Genomic DNA, 14,850 nt, shown 5'->3' on the forward strand with positions numbered 1-14,850 from the left:
ATATTATTAGTTAAATTTTACACCAGATATTCCTGTTCTCTAATAAAGTAAAACTTGTAGCGGGCTAAAATAACAAGCCCCCCTTATTAACCCTCTTTACTCCGTCTTCTCCCCTCCCACTGGAGGAATGAACTGATCAATAAATGAGTTATCTGTCATAATATCCATGTATAGTCTACATCCTTTATATTATTTCTTCCCTTATTTGACCTAGCAATCTAAAAAATAAAATAAAAATAAAAAAAACACTTTTTTATTGACAATAACTAATTATTTTTTTTATCAAAAATTACATTATATAATCTCGCCATCAAATATTTTTATACTATAATAATACATTTATTTTTATTTTTAAACTTAACAAATCATTATTTCATATATTTTTACAGTAAAATCTTCCAAAATAGTTTTGCTATTTTTAAAGGGTTATATTTAGATAGCAGTTTATAGTGCCTAATAAAAAATGACATCATAAAAAACAAATGACCAATGACAGGCCAGTATATATTTTACAATTGGTCATTTACAATGTATACTAGCCTAGCTTTGGTCATTTGTATTGTATGAAGGCTTTTTTATTAGGTAATATAAGCTGCTGCTTATATTAGGTAAAAAAATCATAGATTTATTGTTTCTAAAAATTTCTGTAAAAAGGGATTATATGTTGAAATGACTAAAAAGGGGGGAAAAACAAATTTGTATTGGATCATGTAAATCAGAAATTATTATCATGATACTAAATCAGGGATCTAGAGGGATAAGACAATGGCCGATAAATGTATGTACATCCCAAATAATGATACACAAAATTACCCCTTCTGTAGATTACAATATCATTGATTGAACAAACCACCAAAAAAAAGTCCCTAAAGTTTTTAAGCCAACGAACAAGAAAACGATATTATAAAACTTTGGGGACTAGGGTAATAAACAGCCCAAAGTCCCCTCCCTCCCTGATACAAAATAAAAGGGACCAATATATTTTTTGTCATATTTATTTTAAACAATTGTGTGTTTTTTTATATGTATATTGTCAACGATTCAAATTTTGGATGTTTAAAATCAAAGCTATATTTTGTTTATTAATCAAAAATAGCTGAAATTTGTTTTTTAGTATGGCTCTGGAATCCGATTAATATCCGCTGGTTTAGAACCGGTACTTAGCCATATGGAAAAATCATGTATAGCATCGTAATACAGACAATTTTTCTACGAATAGTACAATAAAATCCTAAAAAAAATTAGTTCCGGGCCTTTGTCCCTTCGGGTCTAACAAACTGGACTTAAATCTATAGTTTTCCATTTTAATATCCGCAAAAAACTGTCTAAAATACGACATTTAGGCCACAACAAGACCCATGACAGTGTCGAAATCTGTGGACAGTTTCTTCTCTTCCAGTTCGTTCTTCACACGATTCATGACATCCTAGACAGATAGATAGATAGATAGTTAAAAGTAATAGGATATATGTCTGTCTTGACCAAAAGATGTCCCCGACAAAATAAATGTAGCAATATGGTTCTCTTTAACAGTAGATTTTCTAACAGGTTCAGAGAAGGCTCAAAACCCTCCCAAGAAAAATTGCTACTGTAAAAAATCCTTTCCCCTCCCCCTAAAAAAAATATAAAAACATGCAAATATATTATTTGGTTAAATCTGATTTAGATTTAAAGGAGAGGAATCTGCTGTTATTATGCTTAACCCACCCTATTTCTGTAAATTTTTGTTAACCCTTCCCCTAAAATATATAATGGGAAGAACCCAGCTATTGGTATAGCGTTTGACCCAACCTTATTAAGTATAATATATATATTAAAGTAAGTATTGTTGCAACTTTAAACCCATAAACTTGTGTATAAAAAAACTAGAAGCGGGTTTAGAAGCAAAGCTTCTCTACAATTAAAACCACGTAACGTCCGTCCGTAGTGTTCCTAGCTTATGTCCATCACAATAGACAACTTATTTTTCTACCATCCCTCTATTCCCCTATATTTTAGGGGCGTTGTCGCTAGTTAGAAAAAAAATGGATCATTTAAAGAAACCGTAGAATTGGGTTTAATCGTATTTTCACAGTAGCTTTTGGTGGGTTATTTTAGATTATAATAGGTTAGGTAAATATTAATGATTTTCCCGCAGGGTTGGAGCCCCCCTATGAATAGGAGAAAAGCTACTGTGAAAATGCGACGAAACCAACTACTTAGTTTTCTTTCCATGATCTAATGGGTACTTACAGGGGGAAGAATTTCCATCAGAGTTTTGCAGGCAAGCTTTCTCATCAAGTTATCCTAAAAATATATATTAAATAGATTTAGTTTGAATGCCAATAATATTGTCTGTGAACAGCAATTGTTTTAGCAAGGAAAACAAAAACCATATGTAGAGAATCGTAGATGAAAATACATACAAAGTGGTTAAAAGAGCAGATATTAAGAGGTCAATGAATATCAATCCACTCTGTTTATTTTGTGCTATCTTTAAATATTTTGTCGTGCCCTAACCTTTAAAAGCTCCTAAATGCTAGAGACGCAACCGCTAGTAGATATAAATAGGGAAAAAATCCCTATTTTGTAAAGGATAAGACGTTAAGAACTAAAGAGAACTAGTGCGAAAAAAAACTTTAGTGTCCATTCAATACTAACAAAATAAACTTCAACGTATATTCCAACCCTATGATTTAGTATTTTGATCAGCATGTTTTAAATGGGCGTACGGACTTTTTGGTAACTATTAAAGAGTTGCTACGGTTTCTGAATATGGACTGTTATAGGAATCATCATGCAAAGTATGAAATTATTAGGACAATTTTGACATGTCTAAAGGGCTAACTTTTAGGAAGTATAGATGGATGGACGTACCGACCCTTCGCTTTAGAGAAAAGCTTCTCTTTTAAAAACCTAAAATCTACTTACAGTACAAACGAAATTTATCAACAAAAAAAATATGTTTGAAAAAATTTGCAGTTTTGTTGACTAACTTAATTTGCATAGAAAAGTGTTTTGTATGCATTTTGGGTTGATCATATTCTTCTGCAATATTAGGATATGTAGAAAAGCTCTAAGATACTTATTTATTCGATGCTTTACATGAATTTTTAGTATTGCTGAGAAATGGTTCTAATCCAGTGAATATTAATCGGTTTAGAAGCATTTCTTGAATCGTTCATAGTTAAAGACAACCTTTTCATTTGATATTCTTTGGCTTTATCATTTTCTAAGTTTTACAAAAGTTCATTCATCTTAATAATCTAGAATAACCATAAAAATCTTGGTATAATCCTCTAAAGATTTTTTTTAAATTTTAAATTTTTTTTAATGTAATGAAAATAGCCTTGGCGCTCGGTGCTCTGGCTTGCCTATTACGACAAAATCTTGTAGTTTTTAAAAGTTTGCTTGTAGTCTGTTTTCGTTAGGATTTGGGATAATTTGACAACCCCCCACTTAAAAAAAAGTAAAATATATGTTTGTTGATGGTTTCTTGGGGCAATTTCTAGCTATAAACTCTTTCTTAGACTAATGTGAATTTAAATAGTAAAGAAGAACTGTTTAGCGGTTAACTATTTGCTATATAAACATCTCCCCCCCCCCCTTTCAAATCTTATAAATATAAATTTCCTTCACCCCTGACGGTGATATCTGAAAACAAGACAAAATTTAATCTTATGAATAATTTACATTGTACCCAGAATATACCAGGGAGGGAGGGGACATTGGGGCAGTTTATTACACTAGTCCCCACAGTTTTATAACACCGTTTTCTTATTCATTGGCTTGATACCTTTTTTTGCTGAATTTTAATTGGTTGAGTGTCCAAACGTTTCAACCACTTATTGTAATCTACAGAATCGTTATTTTGTGTATCATAATTTGGATCAATTTATTGGCCATTGTCTTATCCCTGTAGATCCCTGATATATAATACTCCTATTGTGTATTTTCTTTGTTTTACACATTTCATATTCACATGTATATAGTGTTTTATTTCAATATACTGCGAAAAAAATTACTTAATTCCACCAAAAAATATCCCTAAATACACCAAAATATCGTTCATATAGGGATGTTATATTTATCCTATTGAGTTCAAACTTTGCATGTTGATTTCTGTATTAGTTAGGTACGATTTCGAAAAAGTAGCAACTCTAAAATATTTACTAGAAAGTTCTTACTTCAATTTGAAACATGCAGATTTTTAACTTTTTTTGTATGATAAAATTATCCTATTTATCGGATTTTCTATCTATTTACTTACATATATCTATCTATATATCTACCTATCTATCTATCTATCTACCTATCTATATATCTATTACCTTGACTGGCCCCCTAGGTATATCAGCATAGGTGTGGAAGGCCAGCTTGTACAGGGAACCAACAAATAATTCCTATCTATCTATCTAACTATCTACAGGGTGGGGCAAATAAGACCGGACAAATTCTAACTTCTAAACAAATTAACATAAAATCGTCAATTTTAAAGATTTTATTGAATTTTAAAAACTGGCAAGCAAAATAGGTATATGACTATTAGATTATTCAATAAAATCGCCGCCAGCCTCAATCACCGCCTTCACCCGCCCCCCTGAACCGCCCGCAGGCCCTGGTCACCATGTCCCTGTCCACGCTGGCAAATTTCTCCTTGATGGTGGCCATGAGGGAGGTCTTTGTTGTATAGGCACGTCTATTGGTGCATGCTTCAAAGAAGCCCTAGGCCTAAAAGTCCATTGAATTAAGATCGGGCTGCTGGGAGGCCCCATTTCCTTAGGAACGTGAGTAACCCCAGGATCCAAATTCACCCAACTTTAACGCTACCCTTTGACACGGAGGCTCTTATTTGGACCACAGTTGAGCTGGAACGACGTTCTATACCTTTTTGGAAATGGCATGAAGATTCAGCTAGGGTTGTCAGCGCAATTCATAGTCTAAAATGAGTTTTTAAGTTCCATATGGGTCTCTAACATCAAGAACCGAGAAATTTTCACGATTTCACACAATTTTTGACATCTTTAAATCTGCCACGTTTCACTTTGCCGGAGTACTACAGCCAAGCCACTTTAGATAGAGGCCTCTAGTCTTTTTTAGCGTCTTAATTATGTATCTAACAGTATCCCCAGCAAGTTGCATAACTCTACCTCATCTACAGATGGGCTGAGATCCGATTTAGTGGGCCCTAGTCGAGAATCCAGATTATTCCACCGGCGCATTTCGAATCTGCCTTGTTGAACATAAGCGCGGCCAGCTCGAAGTACGGGCCCATCTTCGTCCAAAGATTTTTTTGTGCTAAAAGGTAATTACCTAAGCTTTTTATAGTGGGGTCAAACGTCTTGATCGGTCAAGTAATTTTGGCGCTATGGCCGTTGAAAGTTTGTCCGGTCTTATTTGCCCCACCCTGTATATATCTATCTATCTATCTATTACCTTGACTGGACCCCTAGGAATATCAGCATAGGTATGGAAGGCCAGCTTGTACAGGGAACCGACAATGGAGCCCAATTTTGTCTTGTAGTCGGGGCCATCGATCATACTCTTCAAGGAGTTAACCTTAGAAAATATATAATGATTTAATAGCTGTCTATCTATAGCGCCCCAGCAAATTGTAGATTTATGTCAATGCTTTTGGCCTACCTATTCTATTGACGTTAGAAAATACTTTATACCCCATCTTTTTCTAGGGGGTTTCTCACCTTTCCTTCATCAATCTTTCTGTAACACTCTAGCTTGTCCTTGCCATTTGCAATCTTAGATCTGTCTATCTATCTATCTATTTATCTATCTATATATCTATCTATCTAGCTCACCTTTCCTTCATCGACCTTTCTGTACCATTCCAACTTGTCCTTGCCATTTGCAATCATAGGTCTGTACATAGCAGATATTTATTCAACAACATGAAAATTCATAGATTTTCGTAGTTTTTAGGTTTCGTTTTTAGCCCGCAGTTATAGGCCCTGTAGGATTAGATTTAAAGAAAGAGAATACAGTATACAACTTACTTAGTCCGTCGGTGATACTATACAGGAAATTAGAGGCTACGCCTTTAGAGGCCTCTAGGGGAACTTAGTGATGCGGACCATGTCCCCCTTTTCAATTTTAGAAATGAAAAAATAATTTTTTAAGGGATTCATTTGTTCTTGAGGCTTTTCTCTTCGGAGGTTGGACCTTTCCTGGACCTATAATAGGCTTTACTATAACCATATCTGTTCAGCGGTTAGCTAGATCCTTGCTACTTCTTTATATAATACTAGCAGCTGTGCCCCTAGAGGCCTCTTAAAAAGGAAAAGGAAAAAAAGGAGAACCCGATCAGTTTAGCAGTTAGCAAGATCCCTCGGTACAAACAGACAGACAAATATCCTGTTACTTTAATATAAGGTTGGGGTTCTAATATTTACACTCCCGGCCTAGCTATACAGAAGTTGCACCAAAATTAATTTTATGTGTAATAAAGCAATTTTACGTTGATTAATTACCAACTCATAAATTTGTCAAGTCAGGATTTTGATTAGGACATTTATATTCTGTATTATTCAGGAATCTTAAGGGATAAGACAATGGGCAATAAATTGATGTTCAACTCATAAATTTGCCAAGTCCGGCTTTTTATTAGGATATTTTTATTCTGTATTGTTTAGGGATCTTAAGGGATAAGACAATAGACACAAAATTGATGTTCAACCCATAAATTTGTCAAGTCAGGGTTTTGATTAGAACATATATATTCTGTATTATTCAAGGATCTTAACCCTTAACGGTCGGGGGAGGGGCGTTGAACGCCCCCCCATCCGGTTTTTTCTATCTCATTTTCTGTGTGTGAAAGATAAAGAGCCCAAACTGCTTGACTTTTTAAGTATGGGTATGACACATAACTGAGAGTTGGAATTTTTTGAATATCTCCATCCTGGCGGGCACAGGATGACAACAAACCTGGCAGGGTCATCCAGGTAAAGAAAAAAAATATTTTTTTTGACTTAAACAAAGCATTTTATCTTGCCAAAATACTAAAATATCCTCTAGTAGTACATCCTCATATTAAATACAGGTGTTCAAGTCAATTTCAGGTTCCAGGTATGATCCTGCAGGTCCTGATCCTCCAGGTCTCCAGAAATCTTTAAAAGGCTCCTGTGGCCGCAATTTTTGACTTAGAGACTTCAAATTTTAAACTTAAGCTTTTCTTACATGTTTACATAATGTATTAAAATTTCATAAAGATCCGCCGCCGTTTTCCCGCCGACCGCCGACTGCGGCGGCGGGCAGCTGCCAAGTACAGCTGCGGCCGCTGAAACTTATGTGTTTGATATTTTAAATAATAATTTACATAAAAATAAACATTTTCTGCAAAAAAAATTTTTCTAGCTTCAAAAATAAAAAAATTACTGCCGTTTGAAATTTTTAAGTAAAAAAGGACCTAAAAACAAAGGTTGTCAAATAAAAGGGTGAAGGAAGCAAAAATTGACCTTGACTTACTTAAGGTCGAAAATTCATCATAACTTAAGGGACTTGCACAAAAATTTTAGCCCTCTACCTCTAATAGGAACTGAGATAATAAGGGGGGGCGTTGAACGCCCCCCCCCCCCGACTGATTAAGGTGCGGCAAGGGGCCCGACTGTTAAGGGATAAGACAATTGACAATAAATTGATGTTTGACCCATAAATTTGTCAAGTCAGGCTTTTATATTTTATATTTTCCTAAATGATGATAATTATTGGTTCAAGAGTTAGAAAATTTTAGTTTGAACCAGCTAATCCAGATTTAAATTTTATTAAAACAAGGATAACAACAGCATTAACACTTTTAGAGTGTTACAACTAAATAAGTAGAATATAAATGTATAAGTCTAAAGAAAAGTGTATGAAAATTTGTTGCAAAACTGCTTAAATACATGATGCTATTAAAGGACATACTTAAATTTTTAGGACTTGATTATAGAGATGTTTCGCTAATAACATTTTACCTTGTTGTGATAGGAATCAGTATGCCAAAAATCAGAGAAATAGGATTATATCATAAAAATTTTTTTTGTCAAAACATTATATAAAAAAATGTTTTAAATGGACGTACGGACATACTGGCAACGATTATTGGGTTGCTGCGCTCACTAAATCGTACTTAATTGTTTAAGGAATCAACATGCAAAGTTTGAAATAGATAGAATAATTTTAACATGTTTAAATCAACGAAAAGAGCTATCCGATCCGGACGGACCGACTCTAATACTAGAAACGCTTCGCTTTTAGAAATTTTGTCATGCTTGTTATACATACATACAAAGTCATAAATTTTGTCAGTCTCAATTTTGATTAGTAGATTTATATTCTGTCTTTCATGGACTTTGGACTAATTATTACACTTGTCTCCAAAGTTTTCTTAATCGTTGGCTTAACAACCTTGGGGACTTTTATTGAATCTTGATAAGTTAGTTCTTTTAGTTGAGTTTCCAAACGTTTCAACCACTAAGTGTATGGAAGGGTAATTTTGTGTATCCTCATTTGGGGTGTTCATTAATTTATCAGCCATTGTCTTATCCCTGTAGATCCTTGAATTTATATTCTGTACTTCATGGACTTTGGAATAATATAAACTAAATAAATTAGGCTTGAATCAAAACAAATGTGTAAGCGATTGAATCAGGATTTTATAAATGAGTTGTTATATCGATGACAAACTGTATAAATATAAGCATATCCATATAAAATCTATAATCATAATTAAAAGGTTATGTAATATGCAGATTTTATTAGTTGATTTACAAAATGGTGAGTTCTAAAATGACCTGGTAGCTTAATAAGTGTAGCATATAAAGATGATAAGATCCTTTTAGTAAAGAAGCTACAGTATAATTCACTTTGTCTGTCATATTTGGTCTTGTATGAAAAGTTTTATATATATTTTTTTTTTTGGGGGGTGGGGCGAAAATAGCTTAAAACCACAAGTAAATTCCCTGAGAAGCAGTAACTTATGGTGAACTATATCTTAAGATTCATAAAGACAGTAAGACAGTCATCATTCTACTATATATCCTCTCTCTTTATTTTCTTTCTCTTGTTTTTTATGACTACAAAACACATGCTCTATAGTCCATGCATATTTTTTTGTGTATCTATGGACATTTCCATATTTGTTTAGTTTAAAATTAACAAAACAATATATCTATCCAACCTTAGCTCAAAATATAACAAGGTCAAAAAATGAACACTAGACACCATGGATATAAAGGGATAAGACAATGGAAAGTTAATTTATGTACATCCCCAATGATGATACACAAAATTACTCCTTTTGTAGATTACAATAAGTGGTTGAAACATTGGGAAATAGTTAAATAAACAGTCCATTGTCCCCTATCTCCCTGAATTTTACAATATTTCTGTCAGACTTTATAAAAAAAATATTTATTTTCTACGGAAGGGATTATATGTATATTATATGTATATTATTTACTAAGTATATTTGCGATAACTTTTATTTAATGAAATCTTCCAATTTTTAACATGTACAAAACGGCCTGCGTAATTGCTTCAAGATCCATGTCAGATCTATATAGGAAATAAATGTCTATAAACGAGCTCAAGTTTTCCAAGGAATATTTGTTTAAAACTCATAGTGCTCCAATAATCCATAATAAACTCTCATTGCCCAGAACGATAAGATCCATTATTTTACTTTATTAAAAAAAAATTTATTTTTTTAATTTCATGTTGCTATTTACCTTATATCAATGTATTTAATTTCTAATCATAAAAAAGAAAATTTAGATTTATAATATAATAAATTTAAGAAAACTCTATTTTAAAAGAATTCGATTGTGGCGACACTTTGTGTGTTCAAATATTAAACTAAAATTGTAATCATCATCATTAACCCTTTGGTGATGGTAATGTAAAGAAAAAAATATAATTTAAAAAATCTTTTTAAAATCATTTAGATTATCAAATATTTACTTTCTTTTAGATAGTAATGCCGGGTGAGGAAAATAGATTTATTGAGAAATAGATATGCATATAGAAAACTAGCCAATAGGGAGATAATTATATCGAGCCAACTCTAGTAATAAAATATGAACACCAGCCACCAGGGATCTAAAGGGATAAGACAATGCATAATAATTTGATGATACATACAATCACTCCTTATGTACATTACAATAAGTGGTTGAAACGTTGGGACACTCAACTTCAAAAATAAAACTATTTAAATTAAATTACAGTCCCTAAAGTTGTTAAGCTAACAATTAACAAATGTTTAATATAAGTCCATTGTCCCTCCCTCCCTGACTAGCCACGCTCATAGGGATATATATTAATTTTAAAATATTTTTAAAATATTATAATTAGGGATTTACAACAATTCATCTTCCGTTGTATTATCCCTCAACATTCCTGCATATTCCTCTGTCATTTAAAAATCAATTAATATATCATTATTTGGATATTGCAACATATTTTCATTTACTCTGATAAAATGATACTTGCAACTGGCTAAAGTATTAATACCCCTTTACTCCATTCCCTCCCTTTGATAAATTAACTGACCAATAAATAAGATCTATATTAGCAAGCTATATACGTATATACGTATCCTATATCCATTTAAAAATCAAGTAAGCAGCAAATATAAAATTTGAGGAGACAGTTGAGAACAAAAAAGTTAATAGCTTTGTTAAGATATCCTTCAAAATATTTGCTACATCTATCTATCTACGTATATGTGTATCCAGGGATCTAAAGGGATGAGTCAATCGCAATCGATGTACATCCCCCATGATTATACTATAAAATCTCTAATTTAGATTAAAATTAGTGGATAAACGTTTTGACACTCAACTTAATTAATCAATCAATCAAAGTTCAATAAAAGTTCTAAAAGTTGTTGAGCCCACTCAATAAGAAAACATAATTATAAAACTTTGGGGACTAGTGTAATACACAGCCCAATGTCCCCTCCTTCCCTGGCCTTCACCTAACTATGTATCTATATTTAAGATAATGAAGAACAAAATTACCTGACAATCTATCAAGTTATTAAACTACCTAGCAATGTATCAATCTACTCGCCCATCTATCGTTCTATTTATTTATCTATGTATAATATGAATCTATCTATCTTTCTTCTATATATATACTATATAGATCTTTTTAGAGAATAAAGGTTTCGTGATTTTAAGGAGAGTATTTTCATAATTATTTCAACTTCCCAAATATACAAAGCTGAAAATATACCCTGGAGGGAGGGGACATTGGTCTGTAAATTATACTAGTACCCAAAGATTTTAAAACAAGTTATCTTATTCGTTACATCTTGATTGGTTGGTTCAAACTAGTATTGTCTAAACTTGTCAACCAATAATTCAATCTAAATCTGAAGCAATTTTATTTATCATTATTGGGGGTTTACAATAATATATTATCCATTGTCTTATCCCTTAATATTGCTGGATAACAAGGAGTTTTAAAATTTAATCTTATCCAGGAAGGACGGGGACAATGGGCTGTTTATTACACTAGTCCTCAAAGTTTTATAATAACGTTTTTCTTAATCGTTGGTCCAAACGTTTCAACCACTCATTGTAATCTACAGAAGTGGTGATTTTGTGTATCATCATTGGGTATGTACATTAATTTATCAGCCATTGTCTTATCCCTTTAGTTCCCTGATGTTATCTGCTCTATAGACAATGTTGTTTAACGCATGAATTAGTTTTTTAACCTTGTATTGTATTGTATTGTTGTTGAGTATATCTATCTATCTAAAACATAAGTTTGTGACTGTCCGTTTGTCTATTCATTTCTTGGTGTCTATCTATATATTCATATATCTGACAATTACTTTAATAAATTCATTGTCTTTTTAATCATCGATCAATCCTCTTACTTTCTTTATTATTTTTAGAGGCAACAAATTAGTTAGCGAGATTTAAAAACTTTGGGTACCAGTGTAATTTACAGCCTAATGTTCCCTCCCTCCCTGATTAAAAAATATTTTTAAGTAAGCATTGACTTTCATTCTCTTTTGTTCATTTGAGTGTGAAAATAAAGGAGACTAAATATTGCAGGCATCTAAAGGAATAAGACAATAGCTGATAAATTGATATACATTCCCAAAGATACTCCTTCTGTGTGGTTGAAATGTTTGGACAATACAGTTAATAAACCAACCAATTAAAATTTAATATAAGTCAAAGTTGTTGAGCCAACAAATAAGAAAATGGTATTAACTAGTTTTTAAGACTATTGTAATAAACATCCAAATATCCCCTCCCTCCCTGAAACATTGGCAGTCGAGAAAATCACATTTCCCCAAAAGCGTTACGGACAAACATACAATGCTAACTGTAGAGTAGCTTCATAATTAAAAATCTTACTCAAGCAGAATAACTTTTCAAGGACAGAAAACAAATATTAGACGCCAAGCTTCTTTATAATTAGGGATGTATGTATGTCTGTCTGTTAGTTACTCACAGGTTGTAGTTAATTAAACATAATTATTTTATTTTTTGCTTTTTGGATAACATTTCATTAGATTTTAGAATTTTCTTAATTACTTAATTATTGGAACATCAATTACTAAGACAATTAGACATCCTGTTCTACGCTAGCCATCTCTATAAGTAAAGTATATTGTAAAAATGTAAGTAAGTTTATAATAAGCAATCTGTATTAAAGTAATTTTGACATATAAGTAATAGTATATTCGGAATTTTTGTTTAGACTTCTAAATAATGTTGCTGCTACTCTATATTTGTTTGTTGTTATTTTTGAAGAACCTTTATATGGATGTTATGGTCCTTATTTTATTTCTAAAAAAACAAAAATATTAAGATTAACCTACATTTGCCCTAATCAAATGAGGCTAAAAATATTTATAATTTCATTAAAAACATTTTAGCTAATACTATTTTTATGTGTTTATGCATATAAATACTATTTTCAGTAGGGCTACAAAACCGATTAATATCCGCTGGATTAGAACCGGTTCTCATCCTTAATGAAAATCATGTGTCTTATCGTATTAAGACAATTTTCTATTAACAGTAAAATAAAAATCATAATTTTAATACCAGTCTGTCAAAACCGAATTTAATCTTATTATTCATTGTTTTATTATCCGCGGAAAGCTGTCTATAAAGCAAAAGATTATTTTTTGCATCTCAATGCTGCTTTTTATAGTTGAATTAATGTTTTAAATATTTAAGTAAATATTAGAAGCTTCACTGTAATGGAGAACCACATCGGCTCAGAGGTTAACAAATTAATTTGCTACAAATAATAAACAAGAGCTGTAAGTAACTCAAAGAAGATAAAGTATAGAATAGAATCCAGGTAGAAGACTCTGCCTGGCTAGCCTGAAGTAAAATTGGAACTTTTGAAAGACCAAAACGGCTACAAGGCTGTTAGTAAATAACATGATTTAAGTAATTATTCAGAAAAAATATTCAAAATAAATTTCTTTTCCAATGATTTACTAAAAGCCATGTAGCCAAGAATCCAGCTTCCTCTTCCCTATTCACAATGGATTAAAAATGAATTTAATGTGCATATTAAGCCTTTAAAAAATAATTATGTAAGAAAATTTACAAAAAAATATTGGTCTCAGTATTTATATTATAAAACTAAGTTGCGCTCTTATGTTTCTTATATTAGATGTTGATACAAATTAAACTTTTCTAGTTTTGTCCAACTAGTCATTGTGATTTGTACTTTATCATTATTGTCGTTACTGCGCAAGTCAAAGATTCCTTCAAATTTCCCAAAAATATTTAGGGTTTTCATTTCTATTCCTCCTTATTCTATGAAGTAACTCTATCCACTGGGTGGAGACCTTGTGCCGACTTTCAATTGTGTTTTTTAATATCAGCCAATAACATCGGAACTATATAAACACAGCCAAGTCGCTACAAAAAAAAGCAGAAAGCAATTTGCTAGCAAACGAAAAAGGTCCCCACCACTTGAATCAGGTATTAAATTTATTGCTAAGTTATTTGCAATTATGTTAAACCCTTAACGGTCGGGGGGGGGGCGTTGAACGCCCCCCCTTCCGGTTTTTTCTATCTCATTTTCTGTGTGTGAAAGATAAAGAGCCCAAACTGCTTGACTTTTTAAGTATGGGTATGACACATAACTGAGAGTTGGAATTTTTTGAATATCTCCATCCTGGCGGGCACAGGATGCCAGCAAACTTGGCAGGGTCATCCAGGTAAAGAGCAAAAATATTTTTTTGACTAAAACAAAGCATTTTATCATACCAAAATACTAAAAAATCCTCTAGTAGTACATCCTTATATGAAATACAGGTGTTCAAGTCACTTTCAGGTTCCAGGTATGATCCTGCAGGTCCTGATCCTCCAGGTCTCCAGAAATCTTTGAAAGGCTCCTGTGGCCGCAATTTTTGACTTAGAGACTTCAAATTTTAAACTTAAGCTTTTCTTACATGTCTACATAACGTATTAAAATTTCATGAAGATCCGCCGCCGTTTTCCCGCCGACCGCCGACTGCGGCAGCTGGCAGCTGCCAAGTACAGCTGCGGCCGCTGAAATTTATATTTTGATATTTCTAATGTACAATTTATATAGAGATAAACATTTTCTGGAAAAAAAATTTTATTCTAGCTTCAAAAATAAGAAAATTACAGCCGTTTGAAATTTTTAAGTAAAAAAAGACCAAAAAACAAAGGTTGTTAAATAAAAGGGTGAAGGAAGCGAAAATTGACTTAGACTTATAAAAGGTCGGAAATTCATTATCAAACAGGGGACTTGCACAAAAAAATTTAGCCCTCTAGCTCTAATAGGAACTGAGATAATAAGGGGGGGCGTTGAACGCCCCCCCCCCGACCGATTAAGGTGCGGCAAGGGGCCCGACTG

The 14,850-nt window shown here is 32.5% G+C and overlaps 1 protein-coding gene across 3 annotated transcripts in view; it reads right to left on the reverse strand.

Moving 5' to 3' along the window:
* Positions 1–234: 234 nt before the first annotated feature.
* LOC145329146 (paladin-like) overlaps positions 235–14,850 on the reverse strand; it is a 52,661-nt gene continuing 38,045 nt past the window's right edge. For all 3 annotated transcript variants that reach the window (XM_080173200.1, XM_080173201.1, XM_080173202.1), the window contains 4 exons: positions 5,796–5,856; positions 5,416–5,538; positions 2,233–2,286; positions 235–1,426 (listed from right to left, as the gene is read on the reverse strand). In XM_080173200.1, the coding sequence (XP_080029326.1) occupies positions 1,340–1,426; positions 2,233–2,286; positions 5,416–5,538; positions 5,796–5,856 (325 nt within the window). In that variant the 3' untranslated portion in view covers positions 235–1,339. The remainder of the gene's footprint in view (positions 1,427–2,232; positions 2,287–5,415; positions 5,539–5,795; positions 5,857–14,850) is intronic.

Source organism: Acartia tonsa, chromosome 9, assembly GCF_053477335.1.
Source record: "Acartia tonsa isolate MP-2025a chromosome 9, ASM5347733v1, whole genome shotgun sequence".
Classification (NCBI taxonomy): domain Eukaryota; kingdom Metazoa; phylum Arthropoda; class Copepoda; order Calanoida; family Acartiidae; genus Acartia; species Acartia tonsa.